The sequence below is a fragment of the Bos mutus genome, chromosome 22 (assembly GCF_027580195.1).
Source record: "Bos mutus isolate GX-2022 chromosome 22, NWIPB_WYAK_1.1, whole genome shotgun sequence".
Classification (NCBI taxonomy): Eukaryota; Metazoa; Chordata; class Mammalia; order Artiodactyla; family Bovidae; genus Bos; species Bos mutus.
Genome location: NC_091638.1, coordinates 35,332,813 through 35,345,734, shown reverse-complemented (window position 1 = coordinate 35,345,734; position 12,922 = coordinate 35,332,813). Strand labels below are relative to the sequence as shown.

General features: G+C 51.8%; 2 protein-coding genes across 7 annotated transcripts in view; one reads left to right on the top strand and one right to left on the bottom strand.

Moving 5' to 3' along the window:
• Window positions 1–4,422, top strand: part of SLC25A26 (solute carrier family 25 member 26) — a 146,496-nt gene extending 142,074 nt beyond the window's left edge. For 3 of the 6 annotated variants that reach the window (XM_070359690.1, XM_070359688.1, XM_070359687.1), the window contains one exon: window positions 3,139–4,422. In XM_070359690.1, coding sequence (XP_070215791.1) covers window positions 3,139–3,482 — 344 coding nt within the window. In that variant the 3' untranslated portion in view covers window positions 3,483–4,422. The remainder of the gene's footprint in view (window positions 1–3,138) is intronic. The other 3 variants (XM_070359691.1, XM_070359689.1, XM_005890958.3) reach the window with 1 other exon arrangement.
• The window catches only part of LRIG1 (leucine rich repeats and immunoglobulin like domains 1), a 115,170-nt gene continuing 106,547 nt past the window's right edge, over window positions 4,300–12,922 (bottom strand). Inside the window, exons 13-19 of the mRNA XM_005890961.3 lie at window positions 10,582–10,902; window positions 8,979–9,260; window positions 8,080–8,499; window positions 7,522–7,647; window positions 6,842–6,991; window positions 6,071–6,313; window positions 4,300–5,990 (exon numbers count right to left, since the gene is read on the bottom strand). Coding sequence (XP_005891023.2) covers window positions 5,731–5,990; window positions 6,071–6,313; window positions 6,842–6,991; window positions 7,522–7,647; window positions 8,080–8,499; window positions 8,979–9,260; window positions 10,582–10,902 — 1,802 coding nt within the window. The 3' untranslated portion in view covers window positions 4,300–5,730. The remainder of the gene's footprint in view (window positions 5,991–6,070; window positions 6,314–6,841; window positions 6,992–7,521; window positions 7,648–8,079; window positions 8,500–8,978; window positions 9,261–10,581; window positions 10,903–12,922) is intronic.

The following is a 12,922-nucleotide window of genomic DNA, read 5'->3' as shown; positions in this document are numbered from 1 at the left end:
GTAGCTCGTCTGTCCTGAGTCAGTGACTCCCGGCTGATCGATGGTGAGGACATAGCAGTGTAGTTGCTCATAGCTGAGACACGTCTATTTTGACGTTAGTTCCTCCTGAAGAAAGAAATAGTGTGTGTGGGGGGGAAGAGCTATGAGATAGCCCAGAAAAGATTCTTTGGGCTTCAGATAGTGACTGGGCCACACAGAGGTGTTGCATGCAGTAGCTTTTTTAGGTCATCATGTCAGACTGCCGAATTTTACTCATTTGTATTGATATCATTCTTAAGAGTCTCTGGCAACTGTTGGTCTCTGCCCTAGACCGTGGCCCTGTGGAGTCTGAGCGGGGCTGTAGCCTGCCTGCCGTTTTCAGGAAGGTGCTGATGTGTGTGGGCGTGGCCTTGTTGGCAGGACCGTGGCACCAGAATCTCGCAGAGGAGGGGTTTCCCTGAGATGATCAAAACCTAACCTTCCCTGTCCTGGTGGTGGTGTCACTGGCTGCTCCCTCACGGGACCAAGCCAGGATCGCAGGCAGAGAGACGGTGTCATCCTCATGCAGAGGGCCTGTCCCTGCCATCAGCCCTGTGAAGGGATCTCATCTTCCAGAAGCTTCTTGAGTCTTGGGCTTCCATTGGTATGCCCAATGTGGTCCTTGGCAGAGTGTTCATTAGCTTCTCATTAATGTGATAAGAGAGAAATAATTTGATAAGGGAACTGTAACTAAAGGCAAAGAAGCAAAGGCCCTGCCAGTGTGGGCAGCTGTTCTGAGCAGTGGGCCTGGGCTTCTGCTGCTTCCTCTGTCCTCCGCGCAGAGCCCCCGGGGCCCCTGGTGGTCCTGGAACATGCCTCCCGGCTTTGCAGAGGGTTCCAGTTACCTTGCAGGTACAGCCTCGCGCCTCGTGTACACGTACACAACCCCCACACCCCCCAAGCCCAGCTCGGGGCTGGTGCTGAGCTCCCGGCATCCGTTAGAGCAGTGACGCTCTTGGGTCGCTCCGGGGAGGGCGGGGGAAACCATGTTCTGTCACAGACTTGGGAGATGTGCCTGCGGGCAACTTGGTTTCTCAAATGAAAATACCACGCGCTCATCCAGCACAGCGGGCCGGAGGCAGATGGGAAGCCTGTTTATCCGGCGCTGCTCCGCACTCCAGCTCGTCGCCAGGCCTTTGTGTCTCTCTCCCGCGCCTTCCCGTGCTCACCGCCGCTGCCGAGCCCCTCGCGTGGCGCCCGTTGTGTAGTCTCCCGCGGCGTCCCTCCAGCGAGGCTCCGCTCTGCTCCTGCCCCCATGTCTGGGTCTGGTTGGGGTGCTCACTGGACAAATGACTCTACGTTAAGGCTGTAATGATGTTAACAGACTCAGTTGTCATCTGGTGAAGCAGTAAACTGCTTCCGTCTGCCCCTAGTGTGGAGCAGCTGAGCTCATTAGCAGCGGGAGCAGAATGAGACGCTGGCTGTGGAAACAAGTCAGGGGGGCAGGCTCCTGTGGCAAATGCGGTTTCCGCAGCTCAGCCCCTGTGCCTTCCTGGCCAGCGCATCTCTTTGTGGGGTGGGCTGGGGGCTGGGGGCTGAAATGTTCTCCAGGTCGGAAGGACCGAGGGGCCTCAACGCAGAAATTCAGGGATACCTCATATAGAAACAACTTGCCCGGTGCTGGGCTGAGCAGCTTTTTCCTTACAAATGTGTTTTCATCTTCTATAGAATTTTCATGTGGATAAGAAAAAGAGGTTCTCATTTGGGGTATCATTGTAGTTGATGAGTTAAATTCTCAGCTAACTAAACCACTGACCCCCAGAACTCCTCTCGAGTCTCTTTTCCTCAGAAGTGCTGAGGGCTGCGTGGTGGGGTTGTCTGAGGAGCGGGGAGCTGGCCTCTCCTGGCAGTTGACAGGGGGCAGCTGGGCAGCCGTGGACTAGGCTGCCCTTTGTGAGGCCTCCTCCCTGTCCAGGTCTTGATGAGTCTCCCTTTAGCTGAGCGTGGAGGTTTCCCAGACTGTCAGGGCTATCTGAGGCTCCCGTTGGCATAATGTATGTATTTTCAGCTTTCCTCCCTAGATCTGACCCAAATTATTTTTAGTAGTGAATTCATTAGTTCTGACTGTATAATTTTGTTTTCTGCGTATGCAAGTAATACTGTTGGTAAAAAGGCTCAATTATTACAGACACTAGGCGAGGAAAGTCTCCTCAGGAAGTTGAGGACATGTCAGCCGTGTTTGGGACTTCTTTTAGAACCCTTTTGTCTGTCTTCCACGTGAGTCCTGTGGACGACCTTATTTTTCAGTTGCAGAATCTCCCAGGTTTGTCTCCTGTACCAGAATCTGTAATCCGAGAGTGGGTTCTTTGCAGTTTTTGTTTCATCAGTGAAACCACGATGACCATCTTTGAACAAATAACTGTGCGTTGCTCTGGGAGTGTATTAAACAATGATTGCCCAATTTACAACCCCAGTAACATCATTCTTTTACTTTGCATTTCTTTGCTTATTCCAAAGTTGCAACTTTGATGGTGACTGGCCTTTCCTAGTGCCTGGGGACAAAACCGATAATGAGGTGCTGTTCCCCTCCCAGCTGAAACAACCCATCTGTCTTGCCCTTCATTAGAGGAGAAAGAAAACGGGATCCATGGAGATTGGATTCCCCAAGTGGCGTCACATTTGTGGGGATTTAAGGACAAAATGGGACCGAGTGAGTCACCGGGAGGAACGGGATAATCACTGGAAATCTCCCGAAACACCTAGGGCCCACTTCAGGTTTAAGGTGTTGGGGGGCTCCAGCCTTCCCCAGGAGCCAGCTCATTGACAGCTTTATTAAAAAGTCCATTTCATCGTCTCTCAAAGACAGAAATGGTGTGAAAGTTAACAGAACTCTTGTGGGGATCGAGTTAGTTTGGACTAACTGCTGGACTTAGTGGTGGGTGCTCACAAGTAAGCTCTGTTTGGTATTCGGCCACTTTAGCCCTCAAACAGCTGGGCTCCAGCTTCAGCAAGTCTACTTGGGAATGTAAGTGCCATTCTGAAAGGAAAAACACACATATCTAAAGTGCTGTGTGGGGTTTAATGAGCGTGGTGTGTTAAGTTGAGCAAGCTGTGGGTGTTGGAATTCCACCTTTTTTATACACACAATTTTAAAAAATCTTTCCTCTTGCCTCCCACCAGATTATTTGCAGGTGTCTTCCCTCGCATGGCAGCCATCAGTCTGGGAGGTTTCATCTTCCTTGGTGTTTACGACCAAACTCGCAGCTTTCTGTTGGAACTTGGCAGAGAGAGCCCCTGAATCAGAGATGGCCCCTGCCTTCAAGAAAGGATCCTGCTGTGAGAAGAGTTTCCCTTCCAGTGAGCAGCTGTCCAGCCATCTGAACAGCAAGACACAGTGCGGAGTCCAGTCCCGCTCGGGTTACAACATGGAGGACACGTCTTCCGTGCTGCAGGCTGGCTGGGGTGACATCATCGGCTCATTTGCCAGAGTTGAGAGAAAAATGATGTCCACAGTGGTACTTTGAACGTTATTTTTCTCAGAACCCCTTAATAAATAAGCATGGTAATGCTGAGTCCGGGCCCTTTCAGAGCCTTCATTTGATCTGTATCTGATCTTTCATTTCCTGCCACCTGATGGTAGCGTCAGCCAAAGGCAGGGCTGGTTACAATTTTAAAAGAACGGCTAGAAGGAGACTTACGGAAAAGGCTGGGGATGTGGGTGGGTTTTTCCCCTGGGTTAATTCCAATTGCATGAGCTTACAGCTTTGTGTAAAAAGAAGGAATTACAGGAGCACGGCAAGCATCCTTGCTGGGTGACCAAGCTGCTGGTCTTCATGACCATCAGATTTCACCTATAAAAACACACTTGTATTGTACAGAGAGGTGTCTTGTGAGAGAGAACCCAGTCTCAGCTCAGTGACTAGGTGTGCCGTCACTGACTTCTCTCACTATTTCAGACTCAAAGCAAGGGCTGGGGCTGGCTTTGGAAACAGGGTGGTTTCATCCTTCCTAATCAGTAAGGTTCACTGTTAGGCATTTTAAGCTCTATACTGGAACTCGAAGATATGAAGTGAGAAGGTCACCATTTTGGAGCTTGACTATAATAAGCTCCAGGTGTTAGAAAAATTCAGAGAGAAATCTTAGGAATCTAGTGCTGGCATGTCTTCCCCGGAGCAACAGTATATAGTTGCTTTGACTAAAATTTTTTTCCTTTTCAAGAAGTAAAAGGGTAATTAATTAAGGCAGGATGACTCCCTTACAAAGGCAGTCTCTGGAATTAAAGAGGATGAAGCACGGCTGGTTAACAACGTAGGTAGAAAACAACCCACCACACACTTAACATGTTATAAATGAACCTTTATTAAAGACACTTCAATGCCATTTGTTAGACACTTCAATATTTTACATGTTTTTCAATGTACATTGTACCAAAATTTCTATAAATAAATAACTTTGTACATAAAAGTAATACGTCCTCTTTCACATTGCCTCTCAGAAGCAGCAAATTCACATACTTTGTGGAAGTAACAATCAGCTAACTGTTGAGAACAGAATTCTAGGTGTGCTTACCTGGAGCAGTGGTGACACCTGACAGTGGAATTTAACAAGGTGAGTAACCATTCCATCAGCACGGCCCCCTTCAGCTTTTTGGCTAAAGGAGCTTGGCTTTCTGAGATTTTTTAAGGACCTTGTTTCAATGTAATTTTTCCTGAAATACACATTGGCACTCACAAGATGGTTAGCAACAGGTCTCAAAAGTGCAAAAATACCCAAAACCCAGGACGAGGGGCTGATCTCTGAGAGTCCAAGCCCAGGGCCATCTGGGCGAGGGAAGGACATGGCCAGGCCTGCTCTGGATTCTCAGTGGAGACATATGAGCCCTGAAAAGAGAGGACTCGGGTTTTTTCCTCCCCTAAGGCCAATGTAATATTAATTATATCGGCAGAACTACAACATCACTATTGAAAAATCCACAGGTACCAACACCATCAGCAGCCTCTATCTTATTAAAAAGCCTCAAATGACCATTGAATGATACTGACAAGACCACATCTGCCTTTCTCACAGAAGGAAGAAAGGCATCCTAATTGTTGGAGCCAATTGCTTGTAGTGGATTAACAACCTATATTCCACCTCTTAGAGAAAGAACTGAAACCTACGAGAACACCTTCACCATGAAGGAATGTGACGTCTGCCCCTCCGAGCTCTACGGGGAGGTCCCCGCAACGCTGTCCACACACAAGCAACCACGACAGGAAGCTGCTTCCACTGCAGACACAGCCTCTGGTGGTAAAGCATCCCAGGGTCTGTACCAAGCCAAGAGCGCCTCCTTTCCACCCACCACCAAAACCTCCTGTGAACAAATGTGGTTTGTAGGTTCAAGGAACTCCATCCATGCATTAAGGCACCAGAACTATCCCCCCCTCCAAAATTAAACAGCAACCAGGTATGAAAAATAATATTGTCAACATCGTACGATTTTTGTTTCTGTTAACCATGCACTAAAGATTAAAATAGCCTCTGTAAAAGATATATATAATATATATGGCATCTCTGAGAACTCTTATGTACAAGGGTACCAAATACTCCTCTACCTTTTGTACACGCTAGCCTCTTGCATTTCTGTGCTTCCACTGCAAGTCCTTTCAGACTCTTGCCGCTCCACGTGGAGGTGAGAACTATGTACAAATCAGTGATGCCCGAAGCCAGGCTCCCTTGCGGCCTCACCCACCTCTCTTCTGCAGACGCCATGAGAGCCGAGGTAGACAAAGCCTAGCTTTTCGGTGCAAACAGCAGTGGTGTGCTCCGTCTCCCGGGGGACTGTCCTGTCAGGGGGGTGGACTCGGAACCAGAGTCACAGGCTTGGGGGATGTGTCCGTTGGAAAGAAGCAAGTGCTGACCTTCACCAGGCACGTCAGGGGAGCCCGAGGCAGCGTCTGCGAGCTCAGGCTTGCCTGCAGTTAACACAGATGAAGGCTGGAGGTCTAAGGAGTCCGGCTCACACAGCCGTGCTAGAGTCCAAGAGGATGCCCCTAGGAGGGGAGAAAGGAGAGGCCACGTCAGCCCGGCCACACCCCCACTGAAGGGTGACCCTCAAGAGAGAGACCATTACCTTTGCCATCGAGAGGCGCCGTGGGCCTCTTCAGGGCGGCCCGCGTTCTGTCGTGGTTACTGGGGTAGAGGGGCCCCCTGCTTGGATGCAGTGCAGAGTGCGGGTGCTCACTCAGGCTGGGCTCCTGGCTGCTTGGGGTTCCCGGCTGTCTGCTGTCCCCAGGCTGAAGGCGGCAGGCTGGCTCCTGGGAGTAAGCGTGCGCATCGGCGCTGCAGTCACCGCACCCCACTGGGCCGCCGCGCTCTGTGGATGAGACAGAACCGTTCACTGGACTACTCTGTGGGGCCCGAGCCCTGCTCTCACCTCCGTAGACACCTCCCCTCCCAAGTCCGTTCACGGAAAAAGGACTGTGGCCAGCACCCAGCTATTTGTGAAGAACAGAGGTCTTCTATGTTGAAATGCTTCAGATTAATTTCTTAATCAGAGTGTGAACTGATACACTCTGATCCCAGGGGAAAATCCAGTGTGCATGACGTGTTGTGCAGGGTCAGACATCTAGTGTCAGAGTGGCCCTGGTGAAAAGGCACCTCAATTTGTCACTTAAAAATCTAAACTCATGCTTAACACACCGTAGTATTACGTAAGAGACCTCCTATTCTGGAATTTAAAAAGAAGCAGGCCACACTTCCTGTTTATAGAGTGACTGCCAAATTCTGAGATAGTTTGACATCAAGTATTTGTCTCCCCCCACAACTTTCATGTAGTGAGTAGGTCAACTCAAATTTTGATTTCAAGAGCTAAATACTTTTTCCTGAGGAAAACTTCTCATACCCATTGTCTTCTGGGGACCGGGTGGGCCATCAGCCTTCTCCACCACTTTCCAGGGCTCCTTGGTGAACCCGACGCAGAACTTGGGCTGCCTGCAGATAACACCGTGAGCTTCCACCTCGGGAAAGAGGCCTGCATCTCTTGGACAAACACCTGCAACAGACTCCCATCCGGTTAGACGCCCTTCCTCTGAGGTGGGCTTAGCGCTTCAGACGATGCTGTGTGAAAAGAACGGGCAAGGCGACCAGCACAGGGACACTATTCAAGAGGTTCCCAGGGGTTTGTTCCTGGGCTGAGGCCCCTTTTCTAACACTGCCTTCACACCAGGCAGGCCTTGGGTGCCATGACAGTGAGCAGTTCTTGGTTTGGATAAACTCACTCCAAACCACTGCTCTGTCTTCCCCCGTTTCTGTGGGCACTTCCTACTCTGAGAGACTGAAGAGCAGACCTGGGCAGTCTCCCTGCTCCAGGGATGGGAGTGGGGTGTGTCTCTGAAGCAGTCTTGTCCTCTGCTGCTCTTACTGCAGGCAGTCCTACCTTATCCAGATTAGGAGACGGTAAACCCAACAGAGACCTTGTGGAACTTGCACAGGTTAAGTCCCCAAAGACCCACCAGTAGACTTGAGTCACCCGAGCTGCCAGATCCCTGTGCTTAAGAGGATGCGCCCGGGCTGAGGCCCTACCGTTGCTCTCCAGATGCCCGTTGGCCTGGTGGCCACCTTCCATCCTGACCATAGTCTCCTGTCGGTCCGAAAGCGTCCCCTGAGAAGAGAGGTAGCTCGGAACGTCTGGGGGCACGATGGTTTCATCTGCAAGGAGACAAGATGGTCACCCACCAGGGGTCCTGACCCTTTGTGGTGATGACACAAGCAGACTTGGGCACCGGGCAGCCTCTGTAAAGCTGTGCAGAGACACTGCGTAGCATCTGTGCCCTGGAGAAGCCCTCCTAGCACCTGCTTAGCCTGACTTTACCCAGCTATTGGGAGAGATGTCAGTCTCCCTTCTCATCACCATGCCCCAAGAGAAAAACAGCCTGGTGAAATCCCTGCAGCCACAACCCACCACACAGCAGCAAAGCCCGATGGCTCAGAAAACTGCACAGTTTGTAATGGACTTGCATTAAGAGTATTCCCATTAAAATGTGCTATTCTCAAAAGAGAAAATGGTGTCATTCTGTGGCCTCCTTCCCAAACATCCTGGCTGTTCCCCTCCCATGAGTCCCCTCGGCCACGGCGGCTCACCTGTGTTCGTGACGCTGTACTCCTCGCTCTTCTTCCTGGTCTGGTAGATGATGCACACCCAGACGAGGGAGGTGAGCACGATGCTGCACACCACGGCGATGGTGAAGATGCCCACGGTGGTGCCGTCCTTCCTGCAGCCCGGGGTGGGCAGGACGCTCAGCTGGCTGTGCGCGCGCTCCGTGCCCAGGGCGTTGGACATCTCGCAGGTGTAGCGGCCCGCGTCCTCCAGCACCACGTTCTGAACGACCAGCAGCTGGTTGCCGGGGGTGAAGTGGTGGCGTTCGGTGAGGCTCAGGGGCCGGTCCCCCTTGAGCCAGGTGATGCGGGGCAGAGGGCTGCCGGCCGCCTTGCACTGCAGGGCCACCGTTTCTCCCACGGACACCACGCGGTCCTCCAGCGGCACCACCAGGGACGGGGTCTCTGCAAGAAAGGGGGGGGGTCACCGCTTCTGTGGGCCTCGGCTGTTCTAGGTCTGTCTCCTGAAACAAGGACAGTCCAACGCATCGTGCAGTGCCATCTGGAGCTTTTATCAGGGTGTCTAGGTTTTCTACCAGAGGGACCAAGCCGTGCTGTCTGGGGATGAACTGACCTCAAGCCACAGAACCCCCGTGGTTCTCACAACGCCTGGTGACAGGCCCACGTCTGTCCCTCCTGACCCACCCTGCCTGCCTGAGGAGAGGGCAGTTCTTCAGAGTGTCTTAAACCTAAGCCCTGTGGAGACTCTTAATTCGATGGCTTTTTTCTTAAGAGCGGGAACCACTTGTTTTGCTTTAAGTAAAAACCGCCTCTTGCACTCCCCTACCCCAGGCTTCGTGGGACAGTCTGAGAACCCTGCCTCTGGGTCCCCATTGATGTGTAAGAAAATCCCTCACACACACACACGTACTCAGCGTACCAACCTAGGACAGTCAGGGTGGCATTGGCCGAAACGGAGCCAGCCGAGTTCTGGGCAGTACAGCTGTAGACCCCCATGTCGCCTATCTTCACATCCGTGATGAAGAACACGTCGTCGTCCGGCATGACGTGCATGCGGCGCTCCCGAGCGGCGGGGAAGTCCGTGCCTCCGTCCTTCTGCCAGGCGATCTGGGGGTTGGGGTGGCCGGTGGCGGCACATTCGAGGCGGGCCGTGGTGCCAGTCCGGATGGCGATGTCGTGGGGCATTTTGGTGAAGGAAGGGAACACTGCAGGGCAGACAGAGTCGTCTGTGGAACGCTGGGTGCAGAGGCCAGGAGCGGCTTCTGTTGGAGTGACTCCCCCACTCCTGAGTGTCAGCTTGCCACTCACCGCCCTTCGTGCAGCGTCCACCTAGGACTGCCCCCACCCCCACTGGAACCAGGAGCAGGGCTTTCTGAGCGCCGCTGACCGCTCCTGCTGCACGGGCAGCAGTTGGCACCTCCTCTCACCACGCACACGAGGTTGGCTTGAACCCCTTCAATGGAAGGCTCCCCTGAAATGTCCTACTGTCTGTCCTGTGGTGACCAGTCTGTATAGGGATACCCCATAAGTGCCAGGGCCTGATGCCTGCCTGCCTGGTTTGGTCACCCTGAGGGAGCCTGAAAAACAAGAACATCTGCTCCTGCCAGGTGCTGTAGCAGGGAACGTGACATGCCTTCACCCTGGAGAAGGCAAGAGGATGGCTCTTCCATCTTGAAGAAAACCGATTCAGGAACCTTGGTGCTGGAACCATTTAACTGTAGATTTAATAAATCAGGAGAATCTTGCTATGTTGCAGGGCAGGGTGCTATTAACTGCTCAAGCTATCTACCTCTCTTTCTACCCAAAACTCACTACAACAAACAGCAGCCCTGAGGACAGCCATCTTGACAGGCTCTAGAGCTGGCTGCCGAGTAAAAAATCCTTGTCAGACACCCGCAAGACCGTTCTGCTCCCAGCTCACTGGCCTACAGCTCACTGGCTGGGCCCCACCCGGGCTGGCCACCAGCCCCAATGCTGGGTCATCTCCTTGGAGGGCAGCGGCTTCCCCAGGATTGGGGTGCACTTGGAATCTGGCTGCCAGGCATCTTGGGCTGAGGACGATAATAAGTGGGGGGAAAAAAAGAAAATACAACAGTTGGCCCTACCTACAATGTACTTTAATGACAGTGAAGTGAAAGTTGCTCAGCCGTGTCTGACTCTTCGTGACTCCATGGACTATACAGTCCATGGCATTCTCCAGGCCAGAATACTGGGAGTGGGTAGCCTTTCCCTTCTCCAGGGGATCTTCCCGACCCAGGGATTGAACCCAGGTCTTGTGCATTGCAGGTGGACTCTTTACCAGCTGCACCACAAGGGAAGCCTACTTTACGTAATAACTGCATTAAAAAAAAAAATCACTCCAAAAGACTCCACTAAGAATAAACCCTACAATCTGCTACTCCTGAGCCCACGCCAGGCCACAGTGTATGACAGAATGACACCTCCCATCCTGGTCATTTCCAGATGGCAGAGCAGCCCCGAGCGTGGCTCTGCAGGAGCCGGACCCCCAGGAGGAAGGCGGCGTACCGTGCACGGTGAGCTTGGCCTTGTGTGAGTAGGAGGAGCCGAAGTGGTTGGTGATGACGCACTGGTAGCGGCCCTCGTGCTCGAAGCTGAGGCGGCGCAGGTGCAGGACGGTGGTGTACTCCATCACCTCCCCGTCCTGTGCGCGCACATGGGCGAAGTTCTCCATGTCAGCGTTGGCCAGCGCCTCGTTGTCCTTCTTCCAGGCGAACGTCATCGGGGAGCTGCTGCTGCTGGCAGCCGAGCAGGTGAAGCGGACGTCCTTGCCCACCACGGCTGTGATGGTCTCTGGCTGGGTGATGATCTGGGGCTTTGGCAAGTCATCTGCGGTGAGAAGAGCCAGCTGTAAGGCACTGTGACCCCTTCAGGACATGGGGACCAGCTGTGGTTCTCATGAACAAGAAAGTCAGACCTCAGGGGCTCCCTGAGCACCCTCAGCTCTACCAAACACTGTCAGGGACGTGCACTGTGGTGATCCAGTAACAGCTCCATGAACAGTGATCCCTCCATGATCACACCCCTTGATTACAGGCACATCCACCAGTGCTCAGTTATCAAACAGCCCTCAACTTCCCTAAGGCTACAGCTTTACTCACTCATGGTCAGAGAAAACTCACAGAGCACCATGAACCACTGTGAATGCAGAGCACCCCCACCCTTCAAACTTTACTCCAAAGGGAGCAGGGTATGAAGTATCTCCAGAACATCACTTACTTCCCTCGTAGCTCAGTTGGTAAAGAATCTGCCTGCAATGCTGGAGACCCGGGTTTTGATCCCTGGGTCGGGAGATCCCCTGGAGAAAGGGATGGCTGCCCACTCCAGTATTCTTGCCTGGAGAATCCCATGGATAAAGGAGCCCGGGCTACAGTCCATGGGGTCGCAACTTAGAGACTAAACTTAGACTTAGAGACTAAACGGCCACCACCAGAACACCAGAATAATGGCTTGTGAAAATGTGCACCTCTATTAAAGCAGTGAGACCATTAGCAAAAATGATCACCATCAGCTTTTTTGGAATCTTAGGAAACTGGTAACAACCCATGGAGTGCTGCTTCAAGAAAACACTTGAAGAAAAGTGACCTTTCTGGCATAACTTACCTGAGGTCCCACTCCTCTCTCCCCAGCTCTATGGCAGCATTAAAACCCCACAAGCCTAGTAACTAGTGAGGCGAGCAGGATGGGCTGGGCACGCCCACAGAAGCTGCATTTACTTGGCCTGGTACCGTCTGCTCAGCAAGGGGAGCCCTGGCCCCGGGGCATGTGGTAAAAATAACCAGCAGTCAGTGCTGAGGCAGGAGTATTAGTTGGAACCATTAAGAGGGGTGGCCAGGAGATTGCAAAGGAAACCGGGTGAGTGAAATGTCACCAGTGGGCTCTGAAGAGGCTCGGGACATCTCTGAGGACCTAGAAGGCTACCTGCATGTGCAGGACTAGGCCTGTGCCCAGGAAGGACCTGAGAGAGTGCAGATTTCTTCCCTGTGACCCGCATCGAAGATCAAACAGGAAGTGATAGCACATCCCCAACACATATATGTCCATAGACCGCGAAGACTGAAGATGGCAGTACTCCCGAAATTAATCTAGAGGCTCAATGCAATCCCTGTTTCAAAATCCCAGCTGTCTCTATTGCATAAACTGACAAGATTATGGGGACATCGGAGGGAGCCGTAATAGTGAAAAGCAACAAGACCAAAATTGGAGGACTATGTACAAGCTAATAAAATTGTGAAACTCTCAAAGGAAAATACAGGCGTAAATCTTTGTGACCTTGTCTGTGGTAATAGCTTCTTAGATAATGACATCAAAATACAAACGATAAACGAAAAAATTAGACAATCAAAATTTAAAAACCTAACTAGCCCACAGAATGGTAGAAAATACTGGCGTATCTTAATCCTGCTGAGGATTTAGTATCCATAATACATAACGAACTCTTATAACTCAACACTGAAAAGACAAATGACCAATTAAAACATGGGCAGAAGATGTGAGTAGCCAGTTTTCTAAAGCAGACATACATATAGGTCCGATGATACGCATATGCAAACAAGCTCAACCTCATTAGGGGATGCAAATGAAAACAACAGGGCGATTCCACTTCGACTAGTAAAACTGAAAAGGCAGTGACAAGTGCTGGACAGGGGAGCCTGGCGTGCTGCAGTCTGTGGGGTCACAAAGACTCGGACACAGCTTTGTGACTGAACAGCAAGCGTTGAGAAAGGGAAGCGAGACTCCTCATGCGTTGCTTGGGTGCGTGTGAAGTGGTGCAGCCACTTCGGGAAGCAGTTTGGCAGCTCCCACATGACCCAGCAGTTCCATTCCCGGTATAAACCCAAGAGATTTT